The sequence below is a fragment of the Haplochromis burtoni genome, unplaced genomic scaffold, assembly GCF_018398535.1.
Source record: "Haplochromis burtoni strain Fernald_Lab_line unplaced genomic scaffold, NCSU_Asbu1 Contig_2, whole genome shotgun sequence".
NCBI classification, from domain to species: Eukaryota; Metazoa; Chordata; class Actinopteri; order Cichliformes; family Cichlidae; genus Haplochromis; species Haplochromis burtoni.
Genome location: NW_024582363.1, coordinates 1,027,278 through 1,055,096, shown reverse-complemented (window position 1 = coordinate 1,055,096; position 27,819 = coordinate 1,027,278). Strand labels below are relative to the sequence as shown.

The following is a 27,819-nucleotide window of genomic DNA, read 5'->3' as shown; positions in this document are numbered from 1 at the left end:
ACATTTAACTGTCTAACTGAACGGGCTAACAAGTGAAGGGTACTTGCACTATACCACTGTGGTGGATACCAACATACTAAATTCCTAAATCCAAACTATAATTTTATTTCATTTTGTCTTATGACTCAAATCACTTGATCCACTATTGTGAACTTGATGTAATTTGAGCATTTGTTACCACCACAAACAATTAGTTTGAGTGGAATGAAGTCTCAAATGCCTTTATTGTTGATCTGCTGTGTCAACAGTATAATGTCTTCATTAAATCAATGACAAGTGAAAGGCATCATTGGTATACAGTGCACCTCAGGAGAGGTTAACTTGTTTTGTATGTAATCCCTTGAAAACAATATTGATTCTGAGGCATAATTTAAGTGTTAGTAAGTGCTAGTACCACTGTGTGTCGTTTTTTGTGTGTGATTCAGAAAGCAGAAGAGGAGGTGTAGTCCCTCCCCTCCCAATAGACAAAACAACAACTGTTCACCAACTGTGCAGAAACAGAAAGGGATGAGCAGCACTCCTTTTCGTGCTAATGAGCAGAGCAGAGTGACAGATTAAATTGTGCACAGGCCCACCCCAGAGTGGAACTATTTTTACTTTTCTCAAATGTCACCAGGTACTAATGCTGTACAAACATTTTGACTTCAAAAGAACACATCTTGATTTTTACTCAAACACTGCTGCAATAAAAAAAATGAAAGAAATAAAATCTATTAACTTAAAAAAAAAAAGTGAGCCAAAAATACATGAAACTATTTCTGAACAGATACTGAAGCCAAAGCTGCTTGTAGTGAGACATTTGAATACAAGTTTTACACCACTCTTGGACAAAATGTGTGCAGTTTCTTCAGACTTAGTGAACATTTAATTGTCTTCCTTGCATAAAAGAATAGAAGGTATTTTTTCGAGGATCTCTGACAGCTTTGCCTGACTATCAAAAGTGGAAAATGACAGGATAATTGGGTAATGAAAAAGTAGAAAAAGACAAGCAATAACTGTATCAGGCTATTGACTCCCTAAAACAATACACTACACCCATACCCATTGCTTTAACTTTGGGTTAATAACTTTACCTGATGATACTAAATTTTGGTGGTAAATCAGTTCATTTACAACCTGAATCACACATTCTTGGCTTGATTTTTAAATCTTTGCTGTAAAAAAAGAAACAAATGCACAGTAAATAGAAAAAAAAAAGTAATTTACTGCATAATTATTGTATACAATTGGAAATATGGCATGAAAGCAAATCAGCCTCTTCAACCTCTTCATTGAAATTCTCTCTGACTGAGAAGGTCATGCTGACTATTAAAAGAGGTGATGCTTTAAAGAAGCTGGCCTGGAGAGAAATCTTTATGATATACACCCTCAACACCGTGGGAATAAATAGAACCGATGATTATTTAAATATTAAATGCCTTTTGATTTATGTGACAGTTGATAATTTGGGGGTTTGTCTTGAAGTAAATAGGAACCTGATAATGACTTTTCTAATGGATAAAAGACAGCCAGTGGCTTTGGTATATGAGGTTTTATGCATGTATGATGGATAATGTACTAGCTCTGTCCTTGTGTATATAACTTAATTCATTTTGTGTACCTCACACACTTTAATGAAGTCTTTGTGTTGAAATATCTATGTGTACTTCCACTGAAATGTGACCCAACAGACAAGTCAAACTCACTCTACTGTACAAAAAAATATCAGGTATAATATATGCTTCGGCCGGCAAAATCCAATCACCAGTTTGTCACATCTTATAGACATGCCAGCCAGAAACTTCTACCAAAAGAAGCCAGCTCATCTACGATTCGGAACAATCGACATTGGAACTCTGACTGGATGCAGCCGAGAGCTGGCCCAGGTACTCAAGAAGAGGAACATCGACGTGGCCTGTGTTCAAGAATGCAAATGGACCGGAAGCAAAGCGGCGGAGAATGGAGAGGGATATAAGCTCTTCTACTGCGGAGAGAGAGCCACTAAGAATGGAGTGGCCATCGCACTCAGCAAACACCTGCTCCAATCCCCGTATAAGATTGAGCGAACATCTGATCGATTAATGTCTATCAGAATCGAACTAGGAACAGCTGACGTTAATCTTGTGACATTAACGTCACAACATTAACGTAATATGCACCACAGACTGGATGCAGCGATGAAACAAAAAATTAATTTTGGGACACGTTGGACAGGATCATACGGCGCATCCACAACATTGCGGAGGACACCGTTGGTTCAACAAAACCGGGCGAAAAATACATTGAGAAACGGGTCTGGTGGTGGAATGAGGAGGTACAAAAAGCAATAAAAGCGAAGAAGCTGGCCTATAAGACTTGGTGGCGATCGCGAGCGCATGAAGATCTCACCCGATACTGCTCGCTGAAATCAGCAACAAAGAGGGCAGTGGCCTCCGCGAAAAGACGACACTACCAAGATTTTTATGACCAGCTCCAAACCCCAGAAGTGACCAATAACATCTACCGACTTGCCAAAGCCCGCCACCCCGTGAAGTAGGACTTTGATACAAACCATGTTGTCCAAATCAAAGGAGCCAACGGGCAGGTTCTGCGAGACCCCCGAGACATCCTTCAGCGCTGGTCAGATTACTTCGCTGGAATCGGCAATGAAGAATTTACACATCCGCCTATCCCGCCCGCGGACCCAGTCGCAGGACCTGTCACACCAATCACCACTGCCGAAGTCCAAAACGCGTTGAAGAAAATGAAAAACGGAAAAGCCACAGGACCGGACGACATCCCAGCTGAAATCTGGAAGATGATGGGCGACTGCGGTACAACATTCCTTGCAGCACTCTTCAACCATATCACGGTCGAAGACAAAGCCCCCCGAGCTTGGACATAGAGCATCACAGTGCCCAACTGGAAGGGCAAGGGAGACATCACAGAGTGCACCAACTATCGACCAATTCGTCTACTCTGCCATGCAATGAAGATCTTCGAACATGTCCTGGAAAATCTGATCTGTCAACTGGTCACAATCACCCCGAATCAATGCGGCTTTGTTAAGGGCTGTGGATCTATTGATGCCATACACGCGGCCCGTTTGCTGATGGAAAAGCACCGGGAAAAGAACAAGACGGTGCACATGGTCTTCCTGGATCTGGAAAAGGCATTTGATAGGGTCCCCCACAAGCTGATTTGGCGATCATTACGAACTCATGGTGCCCCGGAAGCCTATGTGAAATGGACTCAGCTGCTCTACCATAATATCTTCCCGATTACCGTTGGCGTCCACCAGGGCTCGGCCCTCTCGCCCCTGCTGTTCACTCTCTGTACGGACACCGCGACGGCTGATCTGCAATCACCACATCCATGGAGCCTCCTGTATGCAGATGATGTGTGCCTATCAGAAACAGAAAACTGCCTAGCCCTGCAAACCCAAACACAAGCATGGAAAGACTGGCTCTTCGAAAACGGCATGCGCCTGAACATCAAGAAGACTGAGTACCTTGAATGCAGCCCCCAGACCAACAGTACCATCTCTATCGACGGCGAGCCGCTGACTAAAGTTGCCCAATTCAAGTACCTCGGGTCCCTTGTCACCTCGGACTGCGAAAGTCTACCAGACGCCAGACTCCGTGTCAACACAGCGTGGAGGAAGTGGCATCAGGTGAGTGGAGTCTTATGTGACAAGAGAATGCCAATCTATCCTAAGGTCAATTGTGCGCCCAGTGGCACTCTACGGGTCAGAGTGCTGGCCAGCGACGACCAAACATGAACAAGCTTTTCACACCATGGAGATGAAGATGCTGAGGTGGCTTCTGGGTCTAGGCCACAAGGAAGACCAAAAAAGCGCTGGATGGACCGAATCAAGGATGATATGAAGGCTGTGAATATTACACCAGAAGACGCCCTTGATAGAAAGAAGTGGAGGAAGGCATGCAAGATAGCGGACCCTGTGTCGCGGGATATAAACCGCTAGGAAGAAGAAGAATATATGCTTCACAAAAAAAACCAATTACTCCTCTTCCTCTCATCTCAACTGCCATTGATTCATTAATGGCACCAGCATAGACTAGGAGAAGTGTGGTTTTATGTTTTGAGAGGCAATAGAGTGCAATAGAGTGCCTTATGTGCTGTACAAGGAGACTAGATTCGAAATGGCCTTTTGGGAGAAGGTGCATTTACTACAGCAGATCTTTTTGTGCGGACAGTGGCCAGTTTAATTTAAGATGAAATTGAACAAAAAGCTCAGAGAGATCCCTTTTTCACCACCAACTGAGTAGCTCCAGGCTAGAAATCAAAATATGACAGATAATAGTCATGACCATCTGCTTTCGAGGTTGGGGAAAAGACTTGCTCATGTTTAATGTTCCTAATTGGTCTAGGAGGGGCTGTTACAGAAAGAAAATAAGAAAAAAAGGACTAAATGATAATATATTCAAATTTCAGTATGTGTATGTTATCTGGTGAGGACAGCTTGGGAATGGAAATAAATGTTCTTCCTTCATGTTGCCCCTTCAAGGGACTGGTTTCAGCATGGGGAGAGTAGTGAGAAAGGGAGCATACTTGGCAAATCAGTCCCTTACCCATCACTTTAACGAAGTAGGCATCGGCTTCGAAATTGTTCTTCAAAGCGTGAATTCTCAAGTCCTGTTTGCCCTCTGCCTTGCTCTGAACCAGCATGTCTAAAATACCCTGCAAATGAAGACAGACACATAGATAAGGGACAATGAGAGCATGGCATGGTGCTTCTTCTGATGTACATTTTTATCCCTCTGACATACTGGATGTCTCATCCAGAATTATCGCATCATCTCTATTCCGCCGTCTTTCTCCTTTCCTCACTAAGTCTCTCTTTCTCTCGGTCTCATTTATAAATTCTCTCTCAGGGGCGAGTGAGAGAGCCAAGCACTGAAAGCGGGAGAGTTGAATTTAATAGACAGGCCACATTAGCAGTAGTAATTAATTCTGATAAGACAAGAACATACAGTAGATCGCAATACAGCTTCTGTACTATATGTAGTCTCTCATTAAGAGACTGGGGGTGAGTGCTGGAATCAAAGTCTACGACACACACAAAGAAGGATTTTGACAAAGGTAGTGTGTAAGAGAGTATGTGTAGATGTTTTCTAGCAAGGCCCATTTGCAGCATTAATTAAATGCTTAATATCACAGAGCAACACACTTAACACACTTAATGAGAGCAAAACCTAACAAATCATTTCCCAACGTTTGGGAAAATTAAAGTATAGCTCATCTTGTTTTATCTACTCTTCCTCTATAGTGGTGTATTGCCAGGTCCTGCATCTATTGCACCCACTCCCACAATGAATCAAATTCCAAAATAAAAATGCACAAAGTGAAGAATAACACTGCAACAATGAGGGAGAGCAAAAAAACCAAAAACACAGAGAGCACTCATGCGCGCGCGCACACACGCACACACAAATAAATACAGTAGCTCAGGGCTATTTATCGGGGGGGGCAAACCTGCAATGGACAGTTTTGTTGTTTCCTTTAAAAAAGGGGGGGGGGGGAAAAGCACACTCATGCACACGCTACTCCATGTGCTTATAAATATTTTAATAACAACAATGAAGCACTGAACCAAATACTCATATTCTCAGTCTAAATCAGGAGTTATTGCTTCAGAATATAAAAGAAAACCGATTAATGTAAACAATTCTGTTAATGCGTGTGTCAAAAAAGCTTTACACATAATCCACTTTTCTGCATTAGAGATATCCTAGTTTGCACACTCTCTGATATGCATTCCTCTGCTCCATTTGGCAAGGATTTCTTTACGTAGGAATTTTCACAAAATGATTTCAGTTTATTGGTATATCTAACAAAATAAGCACAAAAGTGGAAAGACTGTGAGCGGAGACAAATGACCCAGAGCTGTATTCTGAGGGTCAGCTGGATGACTGCATAGTTGACTTGTGACAGTTGTTAATGCTGCATTCATAAAGAGAAAAGTACTATACTAATAGCCTACCAGTATGAAGTAATTAATTAATTAATTGATTAATTAATATGAGTTCAGAAAGGGCAATATTCTTTTTGACAGCAGGGAAATCTGACTAGTTAATGCTTTGACTCCAACAATCTAACAGAGAATGGTAGGTCTAACTAATCTAATGTTTACATTTATTCACTTGATGTCAGCTCTTAAACTAGGAGAGGTGATGAGTGTGGATGCTTTTTGCTAAAAAAGATGAGCCTAACTTGTCTGATATTCTCAGAGTTTGCATGTAAGAGTTAAGGTAAGCTTAACTTGTCAGGAGCATCGGATCTACTTACACAAAGGTGAATGACGCTTCCCTTATCAAAAATGCAAATCTAATATTGCAGTGGGAGTTGTTATAGTTGTTATTATAATCAAATTTTCAAAAGTACAAATATTGCAAGCTCCATACAAGGCTCCTGTGAGTCTCCTAATGTATAAATAACAACAAAATAAAATAACAAGGTTAAATGATTAAATATGCTGCACATGGCTTTTTATGTATATTTAAAATAGGCTATATTTAAAAGAAAATCAGCTGGCTAAAGAACTGTAGTTCCACTAGACCAAGATTATCTTTGACTATGGAAATGTAGTCAAAACACAAAAAAATTATTAAGAATAGTATCCATAGAAATGAGTTTTTAAAAAGGTGTAAGAAATGGTACAGAGAATGATTTATGAAATACTACTGGACAGAACTGAAAATCAACACAAAATTTAACTACTCACGTCCTCATAGATGTCAAAGAAAGTTGCCCTGACGGCATTTTGAATGGCTCCTAAATCTGACTGGTCCCAGTGGATGTGGAACATTCGTCCAACACTGTGGCAAGTGTCGCTGTTACAGGGCACGTTCTCCAATAGGAAGGCCTGCTGGCCACTGGGGGGCAAAGAGAGAGAAGGGGAAAAAGACATTGTAAGTGCATGTTACCATTTACATTTAGACAGTGACAGAGAACCCTGGTGATGTCAAATGTAAGTAATGTTCATGTCATCAGCTGATCAGCACTTTGCTTGTGTCGAGTTTGTTATCTGGCAACAATAACACCACGATGAGTCTTAGCTGGAAGTTTGATGCTTAGAATCATTTGGAGCTACAGGCTTTTACAACCACATGACGTTTGTTATGCACTTGGAATTGACAAATTAAAATGCTACAGCATATTAATTTAGGGTTGATTTTCTCTTTTTAAGATGATGAGAGCTGCCTTAGGCTGCTGCCCTGAGGAAATTTTGTGCTTTTTAAAAAACTTTAATAATTTTCTGCATGACTGGATATAGTCCAAACCTTACATTGCACTGTGTCATAGTGTATATATTGAAGGGTGACAAATTATAGGAAAAATGATGAGCCCTTAACTAACATTGGAAATGATTCCGCTGTTTTGTAAGCTCTGAGTTCATTTTTATTATAGTGCAAGGTCATCGAATGCATTATACTATAATTTGGTCCCTAAGATTTGGGACATGAAAGTTTTGGGGGGAGGTTCAAATTTTTCCTCTGTAAACCACCAGAGTGGAGTTTGAGTCAAATAACTAAGATATGACAGAAATTACTTTAATTAAAGTATAACAGTAACTGTTTAGGAAATACAGCCATTTTTGTGTAAAGTTGCAAATAGAAATTTCCAGTTAACTCTGCTGCTTTTTCTGCATCTAAAGAAAATATTGTAGTTTCAAGGTTTTTACTGCATGAGTAGTCTATCAAATTAAGTAATCTACGTGTATTTGTTGATGAGTGCCTATTATGAAACTAGTTTGGTCAGGATGAATTAAGAGGGGGGTTATTTTCTCTAGTCTCTTTGAGAGAGCTTTGCAGATTATTTTAAGGTCTACATTTATAAGGGATATTGGACAATAGCTTGAGGGATATACAGGGTCTTTGCCTGGTTTTAGCAGGAGATTAATGTTTGCAGAATTCATATTTGATGGAAGTCTGCCCTTTTCTTTAATTTCCAACAACGTTCTGTAAAAACTGGTGCTAGAATCGACCAGAATTCTTTGTAGAATTCTGCAGGAAAGCCGTCTGGACCTGGAGCCTTATTATTGGGCATACTTATCAGGGCTTCCTGGAGTTCACCTGATGTCAGTGGCGAATCCAGTGCCATTGCTTGAGTGTCTAATAATTTTGGAAGAGTTATGTTGTCCAAAAACTGATCAATTTCCTTTTTAGACGGGTTTATTTGTGGTGAATACAATCTTTTATAGAAATCCCTGAAAATGTTGTTTATTTGTATCGGGTCATATAATGTGTTCCCAGATTAATCTTGAACAGCACATATAGTTGTTTTTTCTTCATTTATTTTTAGCTGGTTTGCTAGAAATTGACCGGATTTATTACCATGTTCATAATTTTGTAGGCGTAGTCTTTGTACTAAAAATTTTGTTTTTTTATCAATTATCTCATTTAATTCTAGTTTTGTTTTGCGTATTTTGTTCAATGTTTCCTGATCTTGGTGGGACGCGTAGGCTTCTTCAAGTGATTTAATGGTTTTTTCTAATTCCTGAATATTTTTGTTTTCTTCTTTCTTTTTATGTGATTAGAAAGAAATTATTTTACCTCTCATCACAGCTTTCCCTGCTTCCCATAGAACAGATGCTGAAGTTCCGGAAGTGTCATTATAGTCTAAATATGAAGTCCACTCTTTTTTAAAATATTTAATAAAGTCTTCATCTTTAAGCAGTGATGTATTAAATCTCCAGTTTTTACTTGGCGTAGTATTATTCTTGTGCATTAGTGTTAAAGATACAGGAGCATGATCGCTGACAGCTATAGGGTGAATCTCAGTGTCTGAAATGCCATTTTTATTATAGTGCAAGGTCATCGAATGCATTATACTATAATTTGATTTGGGACAACTTTTCCTCTGTAAACCACCAGAGTGGAGTTTGATTTAAATAACTAAGATGTGATAGAAATTACTTTAATTAGTATAACATTAACTGTTTAGAAAATTCAGCCATGTTTAATAATACCCAATCCTCAGTATAAAATACTTATGGACTCAGCTGTAACCTCAACTTACTTTGATCTCTTTTATCCCATGATAAAACATTTCTACCCTGATAAGCCCCTATCTGTACAGAAAAAAGGGGTCAGTGAACTGTTTCAGGAGTATGAAAATGATGTGAATCTGACACTATGGCTTTTAAAGTGGCAGAATATTAACTAAAATGAACACAGATGGAAAATTCTAGACAGATATGTCACAAAGTACCCTCCACCACCATCATCTTCATACCAAAGGAGAATATCTTTTGGAAGAATGGTGCCCCATTCCTTCATTGAGTTACAAAGATAAGTTGAGGTCTAAATACTGAAGCTTACTGTGGTATTTCCTGCACCTTGTATTTGGCATTTCTTTACAAATGCAAGCAAATAAGTATACTTGATCGTATACTTGAGCTGAGGCAAAACCCAACCCCTTTCCTCTATTTTCCCCCCATCTCTGTACTTGCACTTTTTCTGTGCAGTCTTTGTCACATCTTAATTCACTGGCGAGACTAAATTCAATCTTTATCACTGGAGATAGCTATCTGTACCTGTTCTTAGATCTCAGTGGGATTGCTGAGCTTTTTAAAAAAAGAAAAGCTGCTGGTTTAAAAATAGAATAATTGTGAAAGCCCTCAGTCAATCAGGATTGTAAACACCCATCCCCACCATCAGCACTACCCACAAAGCTAGTACAAGCCTCTGGGGACTAGAAGATAGACCGCAAGCGGGGACATCTTTCATCAAGGATATTTTAGAAAGACTGTGTGATCTTTTCAGCAGCAGGAAAACATTCTATCCTCATGCTTCCAGAAAATGGTGAACAGAAAAGATAAAATACTGTAATGTATAGAGTGTGTTGCTTGATAAAACCATGATTGATGGAGACGTGTCAATACGATTATCTTATCCTCCTTGGAATTGTGTTTGACTTTGCTTAGCATGCGATCTTGTAGAGAATATAAAAAGGGGGCACATCATATGGAGTCAGATGGAGTCAAGAGACGTACCACACTACGACACGATGCACCAACACAAGTTACTATTGTGTCACCCACAAAGGGAGGAAGACACGGCAACAAAAGAATCATTGTAAAGTTTATGTAGTGATTATGAAGTGTATGCTCTATTTAAAGTATCAGCTGTGTGCGGTTGTTACATTATGGCACCATAGTACATTATAGTTGCAACACATATCTGATAAATGGTGATGTTACATAACAGCAAGCTTGGAAGTGGAAACCTACTGGTCAAATTGGTACTTGAAATATGCTTGTAAGCCTCTCCACTGCTGTTAGCTGTGTGATAGGAAAAAACGGAGCTTGTGGAACCAGGAGTAAGAGAAAGCAGATGAACAACTTTGGTAATATTGTATTTTATCCCTGTAGTCCTTTTCATAAAGCATCTAATTGAAATTATGATTGTTGCTTTTCACAAAAAACACAAACTCCTGTAATCAGCAGCAAACAGTTCAAAGTTTTGCTAAACTGGATCGTCTGACATAAGACTTACTAACTTCCAAACACAGAGGTGGAGAAGCTACAGAGCTTGGAAACCTTAATTGTCATGTAAAATGTTGACATATATTTGGATGGAATTAACACGTGCAATGCAATGAGCAGGTTGCCTCTGCAATATTCGGGTTAACTGAAAGTAATAAATGTGCATTTAGCTGTTAATTCCTAGATTCAATAAGGACAAGAATCTATATATAAAACACTTCAAAGAGCAGGGAAGAGCAGGAATTTAATTAATTCCTATAGCAGGGACGTAACGCTTCAGGCTCAGTGTCAGCTGAGATGGAGTGCTGCTGTTTCAGAATAGCTATATCTCTGTGTGGGGTGAGTGGGGTTGAAGGGTGGGGCTGCGGGAACCTCTGTAGGATTAACTGACTTTGGCTGTAATTACAGCTGGAGGTTTGTTTAAGGTCATTCTGTGTAACCCATGCGTACTGACAATGAACTAGTCCTCCCCTCCTCATTAGGCTTAATGCAAACAACACTGTATCCAGAATATGATTGGCTCTCATTAGGACCTGCAACTGCAGCACCTACTGGACAAGACCCAGTGTAAATGGTGAGCACTGATTGGCTCACCAGCAGATAATCATGCCTGTAGCCAGATACATTTGTTGACATTCAGGGAGAGTATCTCTGTTTGTGCATGTGTGTGTTTGAGTGTGTGTAAAAAGAAAGTAACGCTATCAAAGTTTCAGGCTGAACTTTGGAAGGTATATGATTGTTATTCGCCAATATGTGTGTGTCCTTTCTGAGATTTTCGTACTTCAAAAGAACCTCTTTTCCAGCACTGCAGGGGTGGTTATGGTAGGGATGAACTCAAGGTCATAGTGTGGATCAGACTCAGACTTACACACAGGTACATGTGCTCTCAATATATACACACATACACACACAAACACACACAACTTTGTTCTCGGCATCGGTTTTATGTTTACAGCAGCAGGTAGAGGTGCAAACCTGATATCTATTCATATTATACACATGCACTCGTGCAGATGACTACTCTGAACCCACAATTTCGCATGCTGGTGTTAATTTTGATTTGAGCATCACAAATTTCTTTTTGTGTAATATAGTATTATGATTCAATATGTATTCCTTGTTTTTTGTGGTTTTTTTGTTAGTAAACATCTACTTCATGTCCTCTATGATGTCTTTCTTGTCCACATTTCTTTTAAAACAATGTTAAGACATGCCACTCTTAAGTGTTTAGCATACCAAGTCAGATACATGGCGACACAGTGTTTTATATGGCAGTCAACTCCATGGAAGTGTAATACAGTATTTCATTTAATCAATGTGATGTAAATGTTTTGGTGCATTCCATTTGAAATTGGAAGACCTTTTCAACTCTAACGCCTTGTTAAGTTGGACTTCGAACTTGAATGGTTGAGCACCCTCACCAACTCCAACTTCACCTTCAAAGATAGTGGCAGTGCATGTAAACTTTAGTGACTGGTTGTGACAGGCTAAATAACCCATACAGGGACCAAGTTCTATCCATTTGCAAAAGAACAAGCACAGTGTTGTACTGTAGCTATACTCTGTGACTGGTGTTGTTTAAAGTACTGCCACAATTGTTCTATGCTGGATTTATTCAGCTAAAAAAAAGTAAAAAGGATTTGCAGATTTGTGGGGGAGTCTTGTGTATCTGTAATCTGTATCTCACATATTCTCAAAGTGAAGGGAGCTGAATTTGTCTCCACCACTAAAAGGATTCTTCTGTTAGAGCCCAGCTCAAGAGATCACAGTGAAAATGGTGTGCGCTGTCCATGGTCCTGAAGTTACACCAGTTTGATTTTATATTTTAATTTGAATGCAATAAACTTTATTAAAGAAAGATTGTTTTCATTAAATGCATTGATCATAACAAAAAATAGCACCTTCAAACCATCAATACTATTCAAAACATTGAATGAAAAATGTGAAAAATGTGACTTTCAATGTCTAATGTCCAAGGGGTAATTATTTTAAGGATAGGGTCCAAAATCAACACTTTCTTCCTTCTTTATTTCTATCTTTCAGCCATTTAGCTTTGATTTTGCTTTTTCAACCTCACTACACAGGCTGTTAAATTCTTGCCACATTAGTTGAAAAGAACACAACAACAAAATATTGAAGAGTAGTAACAGGTTTTTCTGTGATGTTCCTGTGAGGTTAAAATATATAGTTTTACTGAAATGAGATTAGTTTTAATGGGGTTACTCAATACCAGGAGAAAAATGTCCTTTTTTCTTATTTCATGGCATCAAATTCTTCTGCAGCCAATTATGCACCAATGAGTGAAGTCAGTTATTATTATTATTATTGCTTTTCCCCCCCCTTTTTTTTTAGCTTTTCTTTAACCAGGAAGTGAATACAAACCACACCCATCCTGCTAGTTAACAACTGAGTCATCATGCTGTTTAATTTGTAATAATGTCATATTGATCACAGCTTCTTCATCCTATATTGGTAAAAAAACGTTTAAATAAAAACAGACAGTTAACAAAAACATGACATTAAATGCATGGCAAGACTTATTTGATAAATACCCTAATTGCATATTATAAGGTCTTTACCTTATGATATAAAACATTTGAGTCACCTGTTGCTGTGATTTGGCGCTTTAGAAATAAAACTGAACTCAAAAAAATTCAATTGAATTGAATATTGAGCCTGTACCGACACTAATATGTGTGTGTATCTGAGGTAGTGTGCTTGAGAGATTCCATTATTGTATGAACCCAGTGTCAGCTCTGTTTTCTTGTGTGTGTATGTGCTTGTGGGGAGTCTTACACTATTTCAGGCTCTATCCACCTTCTCTCTAATTGGCCTCCAGAGGGGTGGTGAGTTGGCAGGAAGCTGACCAACTGATCACACCAATGACCCTTCTCTCCCTCAACCTCAAAAGCTCAGAGGCACCACTGTTACCTATCCACCTTTGTCCCTTTCCTCTGTCCATCCACTCATTCTTCCATCTACTCAATTCCCTAAAGCTGAATGACTAAGCTAACCTGGCCAACTTCTTCTTCATCTCTCTCTTTTTTTCTTTTCTGTTCATTTCATTTCATCTTATCGGCCCTTCTGCTTCTCCCTCCACCTCAGTCCAACCAATCATACGCTTTTGTTCCACATTTCTGCCTTTCATAACTCCAAGGACTAACACATAGCTACAAGACATTTTAACAGTGTGTGTGGGTGCATTTCAAATTTCTCTTTTTGTTTTGATAATAACGACATTACAGTGCCAAGGAAAGACTCCCTTTCTTCTTTCTTTGGTGAAATGACCTACTGTCCCTTTATTAATTCTCTCCTCTATTTAGCTCAAAAACTTTCTCTCTCTTGATGAAAATACTTGTGAGGGTGAGGTTAGTATAATTTACCTAACTATTTATTTCATTATAACTTTAAAAAACAAAACACAAAAAACCAAAAGATTAAAAAAAACAACTTTAAAATAATAAGGACAGACAATTTAATTTCCATATTTTATGTCAGTATCAGTCTTACCTCATATTTATATGATTATAAATCCACTCTCAAATGTGTTTTTACAACAGGGTAATTGTACCGTACAATTTTGTTGTATGCAGACAATCTCACCCAGTACATTGCAGACTGTAACCACGTAGCTATATGTAGTCTCTCTTTCATAGTCTATCAACCCTAAAACATTTTGTGTTGTTTTGTGTGAAGAAACCTTACCATTTAATCTGCTTTCACACCATCTCAATCACTCGCTAATCAAATTGATCCAATCATAACAAATTCGTTGTTTATGCTACTTTTCACCCATATTAGAATACATGCTTTCAGCAGCTGGTCTATCTTCTAACCCATCATACATTCATCCTCCAAATTCACACGTTGCCTAACATGTTTTTGTGCCTAATCCAGAGCATGTTGTCTTTTTGAGTAGACCTGCTGCAGATTAGAATGTCTACTAGCCAAAAATATAGATATTTTTTATTGATGAAGAGTGAAGATAAATCAGTATACTCTTGAACTGTAAAACCTTCATAAAATCTAGACTTAGATTAGGATGGTTCTTTTAATCCTAGATATTATGTAACTACTTATGATCTGGTTTACCTATTTGCAATTAATTTTATTATTATTTTTTAAATCCTGTGTTTATGATTATGCATTCTGCTTTTGTGTGTCTGATTTCTATATAGTAAAAATATATAACAAATAAAGAACTCTTTCACAGACAAGTTTTAATGAGGGCAAATAGTACTGGTACTAGTAGAGTTCTCTGTAGCCTTTGAAAACAATTATATAATACTATTAACCCACTCTGAAGGAAGGAAATAACCCTGTTGATGCAATCACTGTGGGAATCTCCAGTTGCAATGATTCAGATGTAGCAGTCCTCCAACTTATTGACCAGCTGACAATAAGAGAGACTGAAAGACTGACAGCAACAGGAAAAAACCCCGAAAGACACGGACGAAAGGTGAACGAAGGGAACGAGTGGGCAGGTCCACGTAGACGAAGTGACAGTGAGACAGCGATATGTTGTCATAGCCCCGAGGGGCTGTGATTTCTCATTCTGCTAGCCACTGTGGAGATGAACACAGGCAGTGACTCACAACGACACAATCAAAGTCAAAGTACATCCTTTGGTAGTGTCACTCCTCTACACGGTCCGCCTGCTGTCACTCACTCTTTCATCCTCACTGTCTGTGTCTGGCTGCATCTTTGTCCTCACACACTTTACAAAGTCAGCTTTCTTCTGAGTCTTGCCTTACTTGACTTTTTCTTCACAAGCTTATCAAATAACAACCACCAAATTGTTTTGTTCACCAATATGTCAAACAAGGTTTTCATTACAAAAGAAAATCACAATCGGTGAAGCAAAATTCACGTATCCATTTCAGGGTTGCAGACGGGCTGGAGCTTACCCTAGCTGCGATAGATTGAGGGGGAAATTACACCCTGTCAGGTCAGAGAAGTTTGATAGCTAAAGTTAATTTTTGTAGAGATGGGTATCAAATGGGTGCCATAGTGTCACCATGGTCTAATTGACTTAAAAATAACAAACTCGTGTATAAACTGAAATACTTTACCCAAATTACTGATGAACTTATGATACAAAAATAGCAAATAAATATTATATGCAACCAATCACTGGACTTGTTCAATAATTTTGTTTATTTAAAAAATTTGTAAAACTAGTGGCTTGTAAATCAGCTTTAGCTGTGACATCTATGACAGAGCGTAGAAATTATACTGGATAAAAATCTACTCGTTAACATCTTGATGCTTGCACTATAATAATAAAGTAATTTGGATTTACTGAGTTACTAGACTTCTGGTTTATTGTGCTTTTCACAAATCAGTTCAACCAAACTGATCACCTACATTTTTATGCCTATGACTGTGTGCTAAGTACAGCCAAATAGAAATCGGATTACACGTGATCTTTACAGACAAATACTAAATGAAGAATAGACAAAAAAGTTTAAAAAAAAAAGTGAAAAAGTATACAGCAATGGATTTTACTCAAGACTGTCCAATCAAAAACTGGATTTTGAGGACAGTAAATGTGAAACATTATAACCTGGGAATAGCCTCATTTCTACTGTGTTGTTTTAACCGACAGAAAACAGCAATAACACCATTGTGCTGTGACAATATGTGGTAAGAAATACTAGAATGTGGTACAATGACAACTTTTGACACTAATCATCAAAATGACAAACACCCTCAGTCATTACATTACTTAGCAATTTCCAAGAAAGCTGCATAATTTACTTCATTTAGGGTGTCATTTGAGTTCAAACCAGCCTGCTGCAAACAAAGCAAAACTTAGCAAAGAAAATACAGTGCAGGACTAACAAGCCAAAAGTCTCATGCTACTACAGTTTCCACTCTGGTATTAACAACAAAAACCGAGAGACAAATGCAGCTACCCTGCTTCCAACATACAGAGTAAGATGGATTTTAAATGGCATTGCCTAGCAACAGCCTGCTAAGCTCTTGGCAGCTGCTTAGTCGTGGTGCATACTGATAGATAGAAACAGAGAGACTAACACACACATATATATACAGACAGCAACAGTAAAACTTAATGTGATGGAACTCATCAAGGCATCAACAAGGTGAAGAGCAGTGAGCTTTGTATAAGCAAAAGGATTAATTGCTGCTCTGCTTTATGTGAGTGGGCAAATGAATGCGATGCTATACCGGCTTGAACTTTAACTCTGAGTTTAACATATTTAATCAAAATTCAGCACGGACACTAAAAATACATTATTTACATTTAATTGCAAAAAAAATATTAAGAATCAAATTTTTATTTGGCCATGCTTAGTGATGCAATAAAGTACTCATAAAACTGTGCAAACATTGGTTTAAGTGTTGAGTGTGACTCTGACCAGTTGGAGGTACATGATGCCACATAACTACAAGTAGAAAGTTTTTTCACATCAAGAAGAGAAAAACAAGCTGACAGCAAGCCAAGATAAACAAATGTCTGAGAGCTCGGCTCATTATAATTAAAGTAACTGAAATGATGACTTTGCAAAGGGAGAATCTTTCAACCAGCATTGTAAGTTTTTGTTTGAAAAAGTCATTTTGTCATTTTCAAAAACAATAATTTATCTCTGACTGTTGGATATACATTAGCTTGGCAATAGGAAATGCCAGACTGCATTAATCTACAGTTATCTAGACATAGGAAGCATATGCTAAAAAACAAAATATGCAGGCTGAAACATTATTAACTGAATACATGAGAAAAGGCTTTGCTAGGGAAAAAAATAGCTAAAGGACAGTGAAGCATTTGACACTACGGACAGAGGAAGCACAGAAACGAGACAGAAGCAATTCCAAAAACTTTACAGAGAGACAGGTATGTGTTAGACAGATGTGTGGTTAAAGCTTTTCTACAGAAGCACAAAGAAATAAACAAGATTGAGAGGCCTTAAAAAAAAGGATGAAAGACTGACACGGCCATCAACAACTTGCACAAGAGTAGTCAGAAGTGGTTTTAATGAAAGACTTGCACCCAAAGAGCCCTTTCTCTTTCTCCGTTTCTCTGTGCAAAAAAACTCATGACATAGAAATGCACAGAAAAAAGAAGTGGGGTGTGAAAAATGGCAGCAGGTGCTTTGAACTGACAAGTCAAAATCTGAAACATCTGCCCTCACAGAAGACGGTTTATATGCTAAGGTGCCTACAAGACAGAGTGTCTGCAGGCAATGCTGAAGGATCAGACTCGTTTCTGGCAAGTTTGGGACTTTATTTCTGAAAAACTTTATTGAGGATTTTGTCAGAATGAAGAGACTCACAAATGTTCAGAAGAACATTTGGAAGTCATTTTCCACCAGGATGAGGACCCCAAGCATAACGGTAATAGGAGCCATCTTCAACAAAAAGTGATGTGGCCACAAGATATTGTGATACATGAATCCAGGGAATAAATGTTACAAATAAACTCTGTGTCAAGGACCCTGAAAAGTTGAAAAACTGTGCAAGTGCACCTGGTACTGGTGGTGTTTTAAAAGCAATGAGTGATTTATCTTTGATTTATCTTTTTCCTGTTGAATTTAACTGATAAAGAGAAACTAAACTAAAAGACTGCACAACAGACAAATTATCCCACTTAGCAACTACCACTGTACTTAATATCTTGGCATGTAATTGAAGATAATTTAATCGGTGTAATCTATAAATGGCTAGCAGATTTTATTTGGAAACTGTCAGTTTAAAGTCCTTCACTCTGTTTTCAGCTCATCATTTTAAAAGACCTGAATGTGAAGGATTCAGGCTGTGAAGTACCTCTTGCTGACAGCCTGTGAAGCTAAAGTTAGTTCAAGTAGCTTGAGTATAGAGTTGTCAACACTTTTACACTGGCTTTGTATATTTTGCAAGAATCTAGTATTAATATCAGAAGAGGACATTTCCTTCTAATATAAAGAAAGACTTGCAATTCATTACATTTTGCTAGAAATTGAGAGAGATGTTAAATTTTATAATGAAAAAAGAAAACAGCCAATTTATCTGAAACAAGATAATTATATTTCATAATTGTTGCTGAATCAAGAATGTACTTATAATTTGTTTATTTGTTTTTTCTTCTCTCATAAAACACGTGTTTATTGCAGAGTGAGACAGGATTGATAACACAATAAGGTATTTTGTGACTGTAGTTAGGAACAACCTCAAGCAGAGGTTAACTACATTATTCTATTACACTCATTGACCTATAGCCTGAAGAGGTTTACACACATGTGTGTCTGAGTGTGTGTCTTGCAGATTTGCTACACATCCTCAAGGCTTATCCTTTCTCATTGTTGATTTCCTCAGCTTTGCAAAGATTATTATGACATCTGAACGTGCATCTTCATAGACAATATCAGTTTTAAATAAAACTATCTGCAATCAGCAGTAACAAGTAGTAAGGTGGTGTGTAGGACACTGTGAAGTGCTCTCATATAGTGTTTGAGGTACAACAGAAATCACTTAAGTTTAGCTGCCTCTGTCTGTGACCTCATTTCATATTCCAGAAATAGCTCCCTCTCACCTCACACTGCTACATCGCATGGGTACATGGGACATGTACACACAGACACAGACAGACACTCACACACACACAGCTATGTAATGCAGCCCAGTGGAAGGTGCAGTGTGACATGCAACAGGGGGGGGCTCTTATAAAACCGAGGAGGAACATTTTAACATCAAACACTCGAGGCCAGCAGGACGCAGCGTCTCGTTGAGGGTCGCAAACCGAGGGTCGAATGGAGATCATATGTGCGTCTTCCTGTGAATGCGAAGCCTACCTGAGTACAGAGAGGCAGTGGGGTACTGGTTGATCTGCTTCACTATTGTGGTGTCTATGAAAGTAGCGTGGTCTAACAAAAAGCGGCACTATCTGATTCAAGGAATCAGCATTTTAGCTCCAGTTGTCACAGTAAAAGGTTGTAAAAATGTGCAGGATGTCTGCTCTTCACTGGCATCATTGCATTACTTGCTAAATTTAAGTATGGGGAATGGAAGTTATACAGATTTTGTGTTGATATGGTAAGGGATCTTTCTGCTTTGTTTGTCTAATGTTAAGTTTCAGTAGCTTCACGCCATGCTTCATCAATAATGTCCTAAAAGCTTTTGTACACAACCAAAAATGAATCTATATTTTTCCTGAGCAAAGTGGAGAGCAAGATGCTTCAAGGTAAAATTAGTTAACTGAGGCAAATGGCTTAATAAAACAAATTAAACGCTGGAAACTGCTGTCCAGTTTGGGGTTTAAGCAGCTGCCTGGATGATTAGAGGCAAGAAAAAAAAAACACCTACACAAGCAGTTCTTTTTCCCGCAGTAAATTATGACCAACTGGATAGAAACATATAATTTGTGTGAAAGTGAAAATATTTTTCAAGTTATACCCTACTATCAAATGGTGAAAAGGCAATTAGGAAAGAAAGCAACAAAGAAATATTATTCCCAACTTTCTATTTGAATTCTATAGTTTAGAGCAGAAAGGATTTTCACAAGCTGCCACTGATATATTCTGATGACTGCTTTCCCTAAGCAACATCTGTACAGGCTGACAACTGACTGCAATCACTGAGGTGGAGTTATTACTCATGTAGGAAGCTCTCATTCCTGCCTTCCTTTCTTTATACAGCATCTTCCACAGACTTTACAATCTTTCTCATCGAGTTGGCAAAACAAATACACATTTTTTTCCTCCATCTCTGTCTCTCCATGGCACACAAACACTGCACATACACATTCGTACTCATGCTCAATCCCTGAGAGGGCCCTAAAGCCTTAATAAGGAAGATTTAATTAGTTTTCAAAGTATATGGGTGAGCAAAGAAGGGGCTATTATCTTTATGCTTAACAGCAGCAGTTGTGTGTTCCCATGGAGAGAGCATCTCTGGTGGCATTCAGTAAAACACTATGGCTTTGATGTACAAAATGAGGAAAAGGGAAAAAAGCCCAAAGGAACGTGTAAAGGCTGATTGCTCTCCTGTGTCTGTGTATGAGAGAGCAGGCATATGGTCATTAATTTGCTTTGACTCATCAAATGCATAAAATACCTGCATAAAAATAGGAATTTATCACAGCAATCAGCACATTACAGACTTTGTATACAATCTATACTCAGTGTATAAATTCTTACACTAACTTGCCATTTAAGAACGTCCCACGATTTCATCTGGAAAAAGGTACCAGGAAACATGAGTGTACTGTAAAGAGAAGCTGGTTTTTGAAAGATGGCATCCTATCCTGTGTTTTAGAGATGCCCAAAAAACCAAATAACTGTGGACCCATCTGTGGGTAGCACAAAGAAGACAATGTAGTTTGTTATCCTTTAGTCATTCATTCATAAGACAAGAGAAAAAAGAAATGATGTTTTTTCTTTGTCAGGATGATGTGGGAAATCCAAGAGGCATACAATATGCACACAACCCCATCACAAGATGTTGTTAGACTCATTGTGTTGCTTGTTAGTCTATATTTTTCTCGCTCTCACGAATACATGGAAAATCGTTGTCAGGACAGTAAATATTCCATTTACTGGTAGAAAATTACCTACAATTAAACAGCAAAAGTTCCCTTTCACAGTAGTGGTTCTTAACTTTTTAACATTCAACTTGCTGACAGCGCTATGGCATCATCCTGCCCTCTGTCCTCTACCCTCTGCAGCTGATGGGGAGAAACAGTACAACAACTCATGGAAGAAAAGTGGAGAACAGCTCGGTCTCAACCCCAAAACTATAATTTCCCAGCTAATTATACCAAACGATTATATACAATTAAAGCTTTGTTAAGTTTGTTTAGAATGAGCCCATAACAATGACAATATTAATAGATGCAAAAAAGTGAACTGTGTCATCTGAGTGGACCAAGTTGAGTTGAGTTGGTAGCAAATCTGTGTGCGACATGAAGTATGGTTATGAGAGCCATCACCATTTAACTGCCTGTATTGGTTCACTAATGTTACTCATTTTGTGGAGATGTATGTGCAACAGCAGCTCAGAACACCGCAGCGGGCTGGAGAGAAAACCAAGAACCATTTTTTAAAGGTCACGTGTTGTAGAAGTTACCTTTTTCCCATGGTGGGAACTTCATGCAGTGCAAATTCAGAAATTGTTCTTCCGTAAGAGCACCGACTTCACTTCGGTGAAGTTGTATGTCTATAGTACAGTACAGACCAGCTCTTTACCCTCTTGAGGATACTTCATGTGGCATGGGAGTGTGCCCAACTAGTTTACATGTGTTTTGTGGACTTGGAGACTGCGTCCCTCAGAGTGATGGGTGCTCACGGAGTATAGGGTGTCTGGCCCGTTGCTACATGCCATTCTATCCTTATACAACCGTTGCAAGAACTAGGTCTGTATAGCCGGCAATAAGTCTGACTCGTTCTCAGTGGATGCTGGACTCAGCCGGGGCTGTCCTTTGTCACCAATTCTGTTCATAATTGTTATAGACAGAATTTCTTGGCATAGCCAAGTGACGGAAGGCTTCCACTTGGACAGTGTGTGAATCTCGTCTCTGTTTTACGCAAATGATGTGGCTCTGATGCCTTCATCAGTTGAGGTGTTTCGGGCATCTGACCAAGATGCCTCTTGGGCGAGGTTTACCAGGCATGTCCCACCAGGAGGATGCCCTGAGGGAGGCCTAGGACATGCCTTGGTGTTTCCCCAGACAAGCTGGAGGAGGTGGCCAGCAGGAGGGAGGTCTGGGCTTCTCTGCTTAGGCTGCTGCCCCCAAGACCAGGCTCCAGATAATCAGAAGAAAATGGATGGAATTAATTTTGGAAAAATTTGGATTTTTTTTAAAGAATTGTGGCTTGATGCTAGGACCAGTGCTTCACAGCACGAGGGACCTGAGTTTCAACCCAGACAGGGCTCTTGTGTGTGAAATTTCACCTGGCAGCTGCTGACACTAAAGGACATTCTAGGTTATGCTTTTAGCCCCCCATGGCACACACTCAACAGAGACTGCATGAAAACTTAGTGCACTATTAAACGTAACGGCTTTGGCCTGAAGTTTCTCTCATTTAGGTTGTATTCTGGTTCCAGCTCTCCTGAGACCCTGAACTAGATAAGCTGTTAGGATAATAAATGGGTGGAGGATTGTGCATTAACACTCTCATGTGAACCTCCTGATACCTTCACATTTAGAACAGTAGGACTAGACTGATTTATTTGCAAAGTATAGGGTGAAATCTACAACAAATTCAATTTTCGCAATCAAAAGTGGTCTTATCGACTTCATAGAATTCACTTTTGGACAAACCAAAAACTAATTTATTAATGGGGCCACCTTTTCCAAAAGCAGTCACAGTGTGTCTGTGTGCAAAGGATAGCATTTAGCTCAAAAAGCCTTCTGCTGGTTTTAGACATCTGATGAGTTGTTTTTTTGTTGTTGTTTTTTTATACTCCAGCAGCTGGTCAGAGCTAAAAGATCAGAAGGAGACAGTTAGTGCTGCTAACTGCTGCCCACGCCACACTCTGCTCTCTAATAGAAACACCAAACAAAAACACTCCACATAGTTCATTATCAGAGAAGAGTTTAGCCCTTTTTCAAAAGCACACTATAGTGGGAGATCTGACTGGTATTAACATGTCTACACATTAATGTCCTCTAAATGTTGACACAGGCAAACAAAAGCTAAATTCAGAGAGATCAGCAGATGTTTGGAGATTCTGTTTATCTAAAAAACATTTCTGACTCCAATTTGGGGGAAAAACAATTAATGTTATTCTAAACAGAAGGCTGATTAGACATTTAAAATAATGACCATAGTTTCTTGGGAGTAAATAACAGTTGGCAAAACAAAAGCAAAAAAAATAAATAAATAAAAATCTCTCTACTGAGTCAAAAATGGTATATACCTTTATTATTGGCAAACCATGCCCTGAATCTCAAAAAGTATGTGGGTAAGGAAAAACTATGCCCGACTAAATGAAACCACCAACCACCAGCAGTTTATATATTGCTAAGTAAAGAAACTGTGAAAGGGATTCATAATATTTTTGTTTCTAGCTCAGTGGCAGTAAAAAGACAACCCAGAATCAAGAAAACACAATAAGGTACCCTCCAAAAATTATATATATTACTAATTATTAATATGCTATCTGGTTGATTTATAGTCAATAGGAAGCAATACATACTAATTTCTAGGTCCTCGGAATAAATCAATTTCTGCATTGGGACCCATCTCTGAAGTCTCCGAGGAAGGGTGGGAGCTTGTCACTGCTGTGGCGTGTTAGTGCTCGCTGACTCATACACCTTGAAAATGGTTGTTCTGAACATTTTATATGATGAGTGACAGGGGTGGAAAGGCTGGAATATTGCTTAGAAGCATGCTGATACAGCCCAAGGCACAACACAGAGAAATATTCATGCTGGAGAGATAAAATAAAGAAAATAGTCATACTGCAAATATTGTATTCGCTTTGTAGCATTTATTTTTTATCTGAGAAGGTAAACAGTGGACAGCACTTGGACTTAATGGGTATTAAATTATTATCCCTGTGTATATGAGAGTGCAATGATGATGTAGGCCCATTTTAATCCATTGGTCTGATTTCACTTACAGTTATCCGCTGAAGTTAAAGGTTATGGTGACGGAGGTTTGGGAAAGCCTCAGAATTGCAGGAGCAAAGATCTGACTGAAAGTGAGGTTTCATCTAGAAGGTCATCTGGCTGTTTTCAATTACTTGAGACGCACATGCTGATGTGCACGCTGGAGACACACTTGTAATTATCTCCAAGTTGCTTCAGGCAGATTACACTTTAAAGCTGACCTTTGCACATTTTATTCAGTCTATGAATGTGATACAGTTGAGGGTGGGTGATTACAGCTGAGGATAATCCCAGTCTGTGAGGGCTGTGGCTGACACAAACAGTCTTACACTCTGCATACAAAAGCAGTTTAAGAGTGGTTCATATTTTGTGTTATACCTAGAAAGTAAAGCCATTTACTGGTTTATCTAACTGCACTCTGTAGCAGCTTGTGGCAAATTCTCTTTAAATAAGCATCTTCTGAAGCTTTGACACTTTCAAAGTCACACTAATGATGGTAGTACAATATACTAAGTTTGTTCTTAGTATATTGTACTACTGTACTATGTGTCCAATTTACTTGCATAACAACTTATCACAACTTTGGGTGATCAGGACCTACATTGGTTTTTAGAGAAACAGTAGATCTTTCAAAATAATTCAAAATAAAACAAAACAATACCTTTATTACTATCTTAATAAAATTAGATGTAATTAGATTAACTGCTGCATAAAGTGAATGTTCCCAACCCACATGCAGGGTTTATATCTGTAAACATGTAAAAGGTTCATAAATCATTATGCTTTTGTCAACGTGACATCTCTAACACTACTTAGTCTATGAATGGTGAACCTCAAATGACTAAAGTGCAATTAATAACTGCTTTTTTTATTTTATTATTTTTTATTCGAAGCCGTAACAGAAAATGGGCCATGTAAGTTTGTGAATAAATCATACAGCTCTACAAGCTGCCTCATGCCTGGAAACAAGAAGAAGAATCTGCTACATGTAAACTGCACAGTGACATACTCTGTCATCTATGCCAGAAAAGGAGATATTTTATCATGAGGATTCCGGTAGAAAGTTTCTTGCATGTGTAAAAGGCAACACAGGGAAAAGGTCATGTCTTTTACTTTCACACTACGTTTCTTTCACTGAGACCGCATTGCTCTCTCTCTCGGTCTTGCTTCCCAATCTCAGTCGGCATCCCAAACTTTCTGGCAATCACTGAAATGCCTATAAAAGCTCTTTTCAGCAGGAAGCAACAGCCTTGTACTCTTTGTTGTGATGTTCATCTGTGTGAGCATGTAACAGTGTGCACGAGACAGAGCAAGAGTGACAGAGAGAAAGAGTCTGGAGGGACCATCTGTCCTGTGACCTGGACATAACGTAGACCAGGAGGAGTGCAGCTCTGGGAACTGCCGATAGACATTAAACTGCACAAAGATAAAAACCTAAACACGTGGCACAGATATGAAGACACAAACACACACAGTGACAGTGTCTTGGAATTCATAATGCATCCATCTCTTTCGCTTATCCAGTTCAGGATGATGGTGGTGGGTGGCTGTGGATGAGAGGTGGAGTACACCAAGCTGCCATTCTATTGCTGGGCTAACACAGAAAAACAGACAACCATTCACACTCACATTCACACCTGTGGCTGATTTAGAATACCAGTTAACCTAACATGCATGCATTTGGACTCTGGTAGAAGCTGGATAACCTATGAACATGCAAACTCTACACAGAAAGGCCTCAGCTGGCTGGGGAATAGAACTCATAATGACTGCTTCCCAAAAAAATCTGTAATTATTATTAATAATAGTATTGAGAAAAAGTATTACTAGAGGATAATTCTAGTTTTATGCTGATATAAAGTTTCTTACCCTGAAATGGTAGGTGATGCAACTGATGCCTTTGATAGCAGTGACAACAGCTTTTTAAAGTGAAAAGGCTGGATAGTAGGTTACCTACATTGCTTACAACCTAAAATTTAAATTAAGCATACAAAAGATTAATTTAAAAGTGACTCCTCCTTGAGATTTATTGGGTTTGCCAACTTTTTGCTGAGCAAAATCTATTCTTAATATCTTCAGCTCTTACACATAGAGAAACATAAATTCTAATCCATAGAACTGTAGTGTCATGAATGACTTGAAATGTCTAAGAGCTTAGTAGTCTGAATGACATCAAGAGCAAACAAACTCTGAAATCATCTTAGGGTCAATCCTACAGCCATCACAAACAGTAGAACTACATGGTACTTAAGTATATTGTCACACTGGCTTTCAAGATCATTCATTTCCCAAAATTCCCTATTAGCAGGTCTGAGGTCTTAAAATAGGAGGAAAAAAGAACAGCGGAATCAATAATTAAGCATTAATAAGATAAGAAACATATCATTCTAAAGCAGTATAAACAACTTGTTTTTTTTAAGCTTGAGTAGTAAGAGAAAATGGCCTCATTCATACTAAATGACCTTCCAACTCTCAATTTATTCCTTCTGCTGCCTCCATCTGCTCATTGTTCCATTCATTTCACTCATCTCACACCCTCTCTTCTTCTGTCCTCCTATTTTGAACACTTAAATCAACATTCATTTTCCTGCGAGGAGGAGTGACGCGGACTGGCAGGACTTTCATCTGAAAAGCTGCTATAAATACCCAGTTGAACGAGAAGAGATGGAGAGATGAGAGAGAAAAGAGAGAGGCGGAGGGGGAGTGGGACTTGAAATAGACTAGTTGTGGGCATTACAAATATTTGGTTAGATGAGAGCATCTGAGTAGAAAGAATTTACAGAGACAGCAACGCCCGATGCAGGTTGGACTTCAGAGCGCTGCTGAATCCAAAGCAGACGAGGAGGTTGGTGGTATTTCATAAAGTATGTGAACAAAAACAGCTGATCTGTCAAGGCTATCCTCTGAAACCTCGTACCTTTTACTCAAAAGAAGCAATTCAGACCAGAGTTGTGGGGGAATGGTTGTGTATAGGCCTATTGTCTAAGCATGATATAGAATTTACTAATCAAGCCACTGGCACTGTTATGCTAATCTTCTAAGGTTCGTGGCAGCTGAAAGAGATCTAAAAAAATCTAAAAAGGCATCTAAAAAATTCTCTAACCTTTTTTTTTCTCTCTTTATCCTGCTCTGTTTTCATTAGTTTATAACGTCATTTGAAAAGTTAGCTGGAGCAGACTATACTATATTGGTAAAGTGTACTGCAATAATGTCCCTGACCCAGTAGAGGATTACAAAGTTCAGGCTTCAGATGAGAGCGAAATGGAAAAAGGACGAGAGGACGGGAGACACCATTGCTTTTTGTGATTAGAGCTTTTGAGAAATAAGCCATTTGTAGATGAGGGTGAACGCAAAGAGTTAAGCCCAGCAGGACTTACTGATAATTATACAGAAAAATAGGGTTCAAATGTGTCTTTTGAAGCTCTTACCCAACGTCTTACTACTTCTGACAAACACAGCAATCAGTATGCATAGATAATCGCAGCCTTGACCTCTTCAGCTATCTTATCATCATCTCTGAGGCAAGATAATCCACAACAAACATGTCCTTCAATAAACACATACTCCTTACTCCCAGTGGTTGTGGTGCTTGCATTTTAACGCATGCAGCAATGATTTTTAAAGACTAGGCTTATCAGTCACAACGTCCATAAGCTGAAGAACAAACTCACCTTAGTCGCCTTCCTTCCAGCCTGTGCTCAGTAACACTTCTTCATTAAATTATGATGTCATACATTCTTTCAATATTAAATAGATTTGGTTAATGCTACAGTCACACCAGGGGGGGGGGGGGGGGGGG

General features: G+C 38.7%; 1 protein-coding gene across 1 annotated transcript in view; it reads right to left on the bottom strand.

The window, feature by feature from the left end:
- The window catches only part of itfg1 (integrin alpha FG-GAP repeat containing 1), a 146,885-nt gene that overhangs the window by 57,326 nt on the left and 61,740 nt on the right, over window positions 1-27,819 (bottom strand). The window contains exons 11-12 of the mRNA XM_005913089.3: window positions 6,704-6,854; window positions 4,551-4,659 (exon numbers count right to left, since the gene is read on the bottom strand). Of these exons, the coding sequence (XP_005913151.1) occupies window positions 4,551-4,659; window positions 6,704-6,854 (260 nt within the window). The remainder of the gene's footprint in view (window positions 1-4,550; window positions 4,660-6,703; window positions 6,855-27,819) is intronic.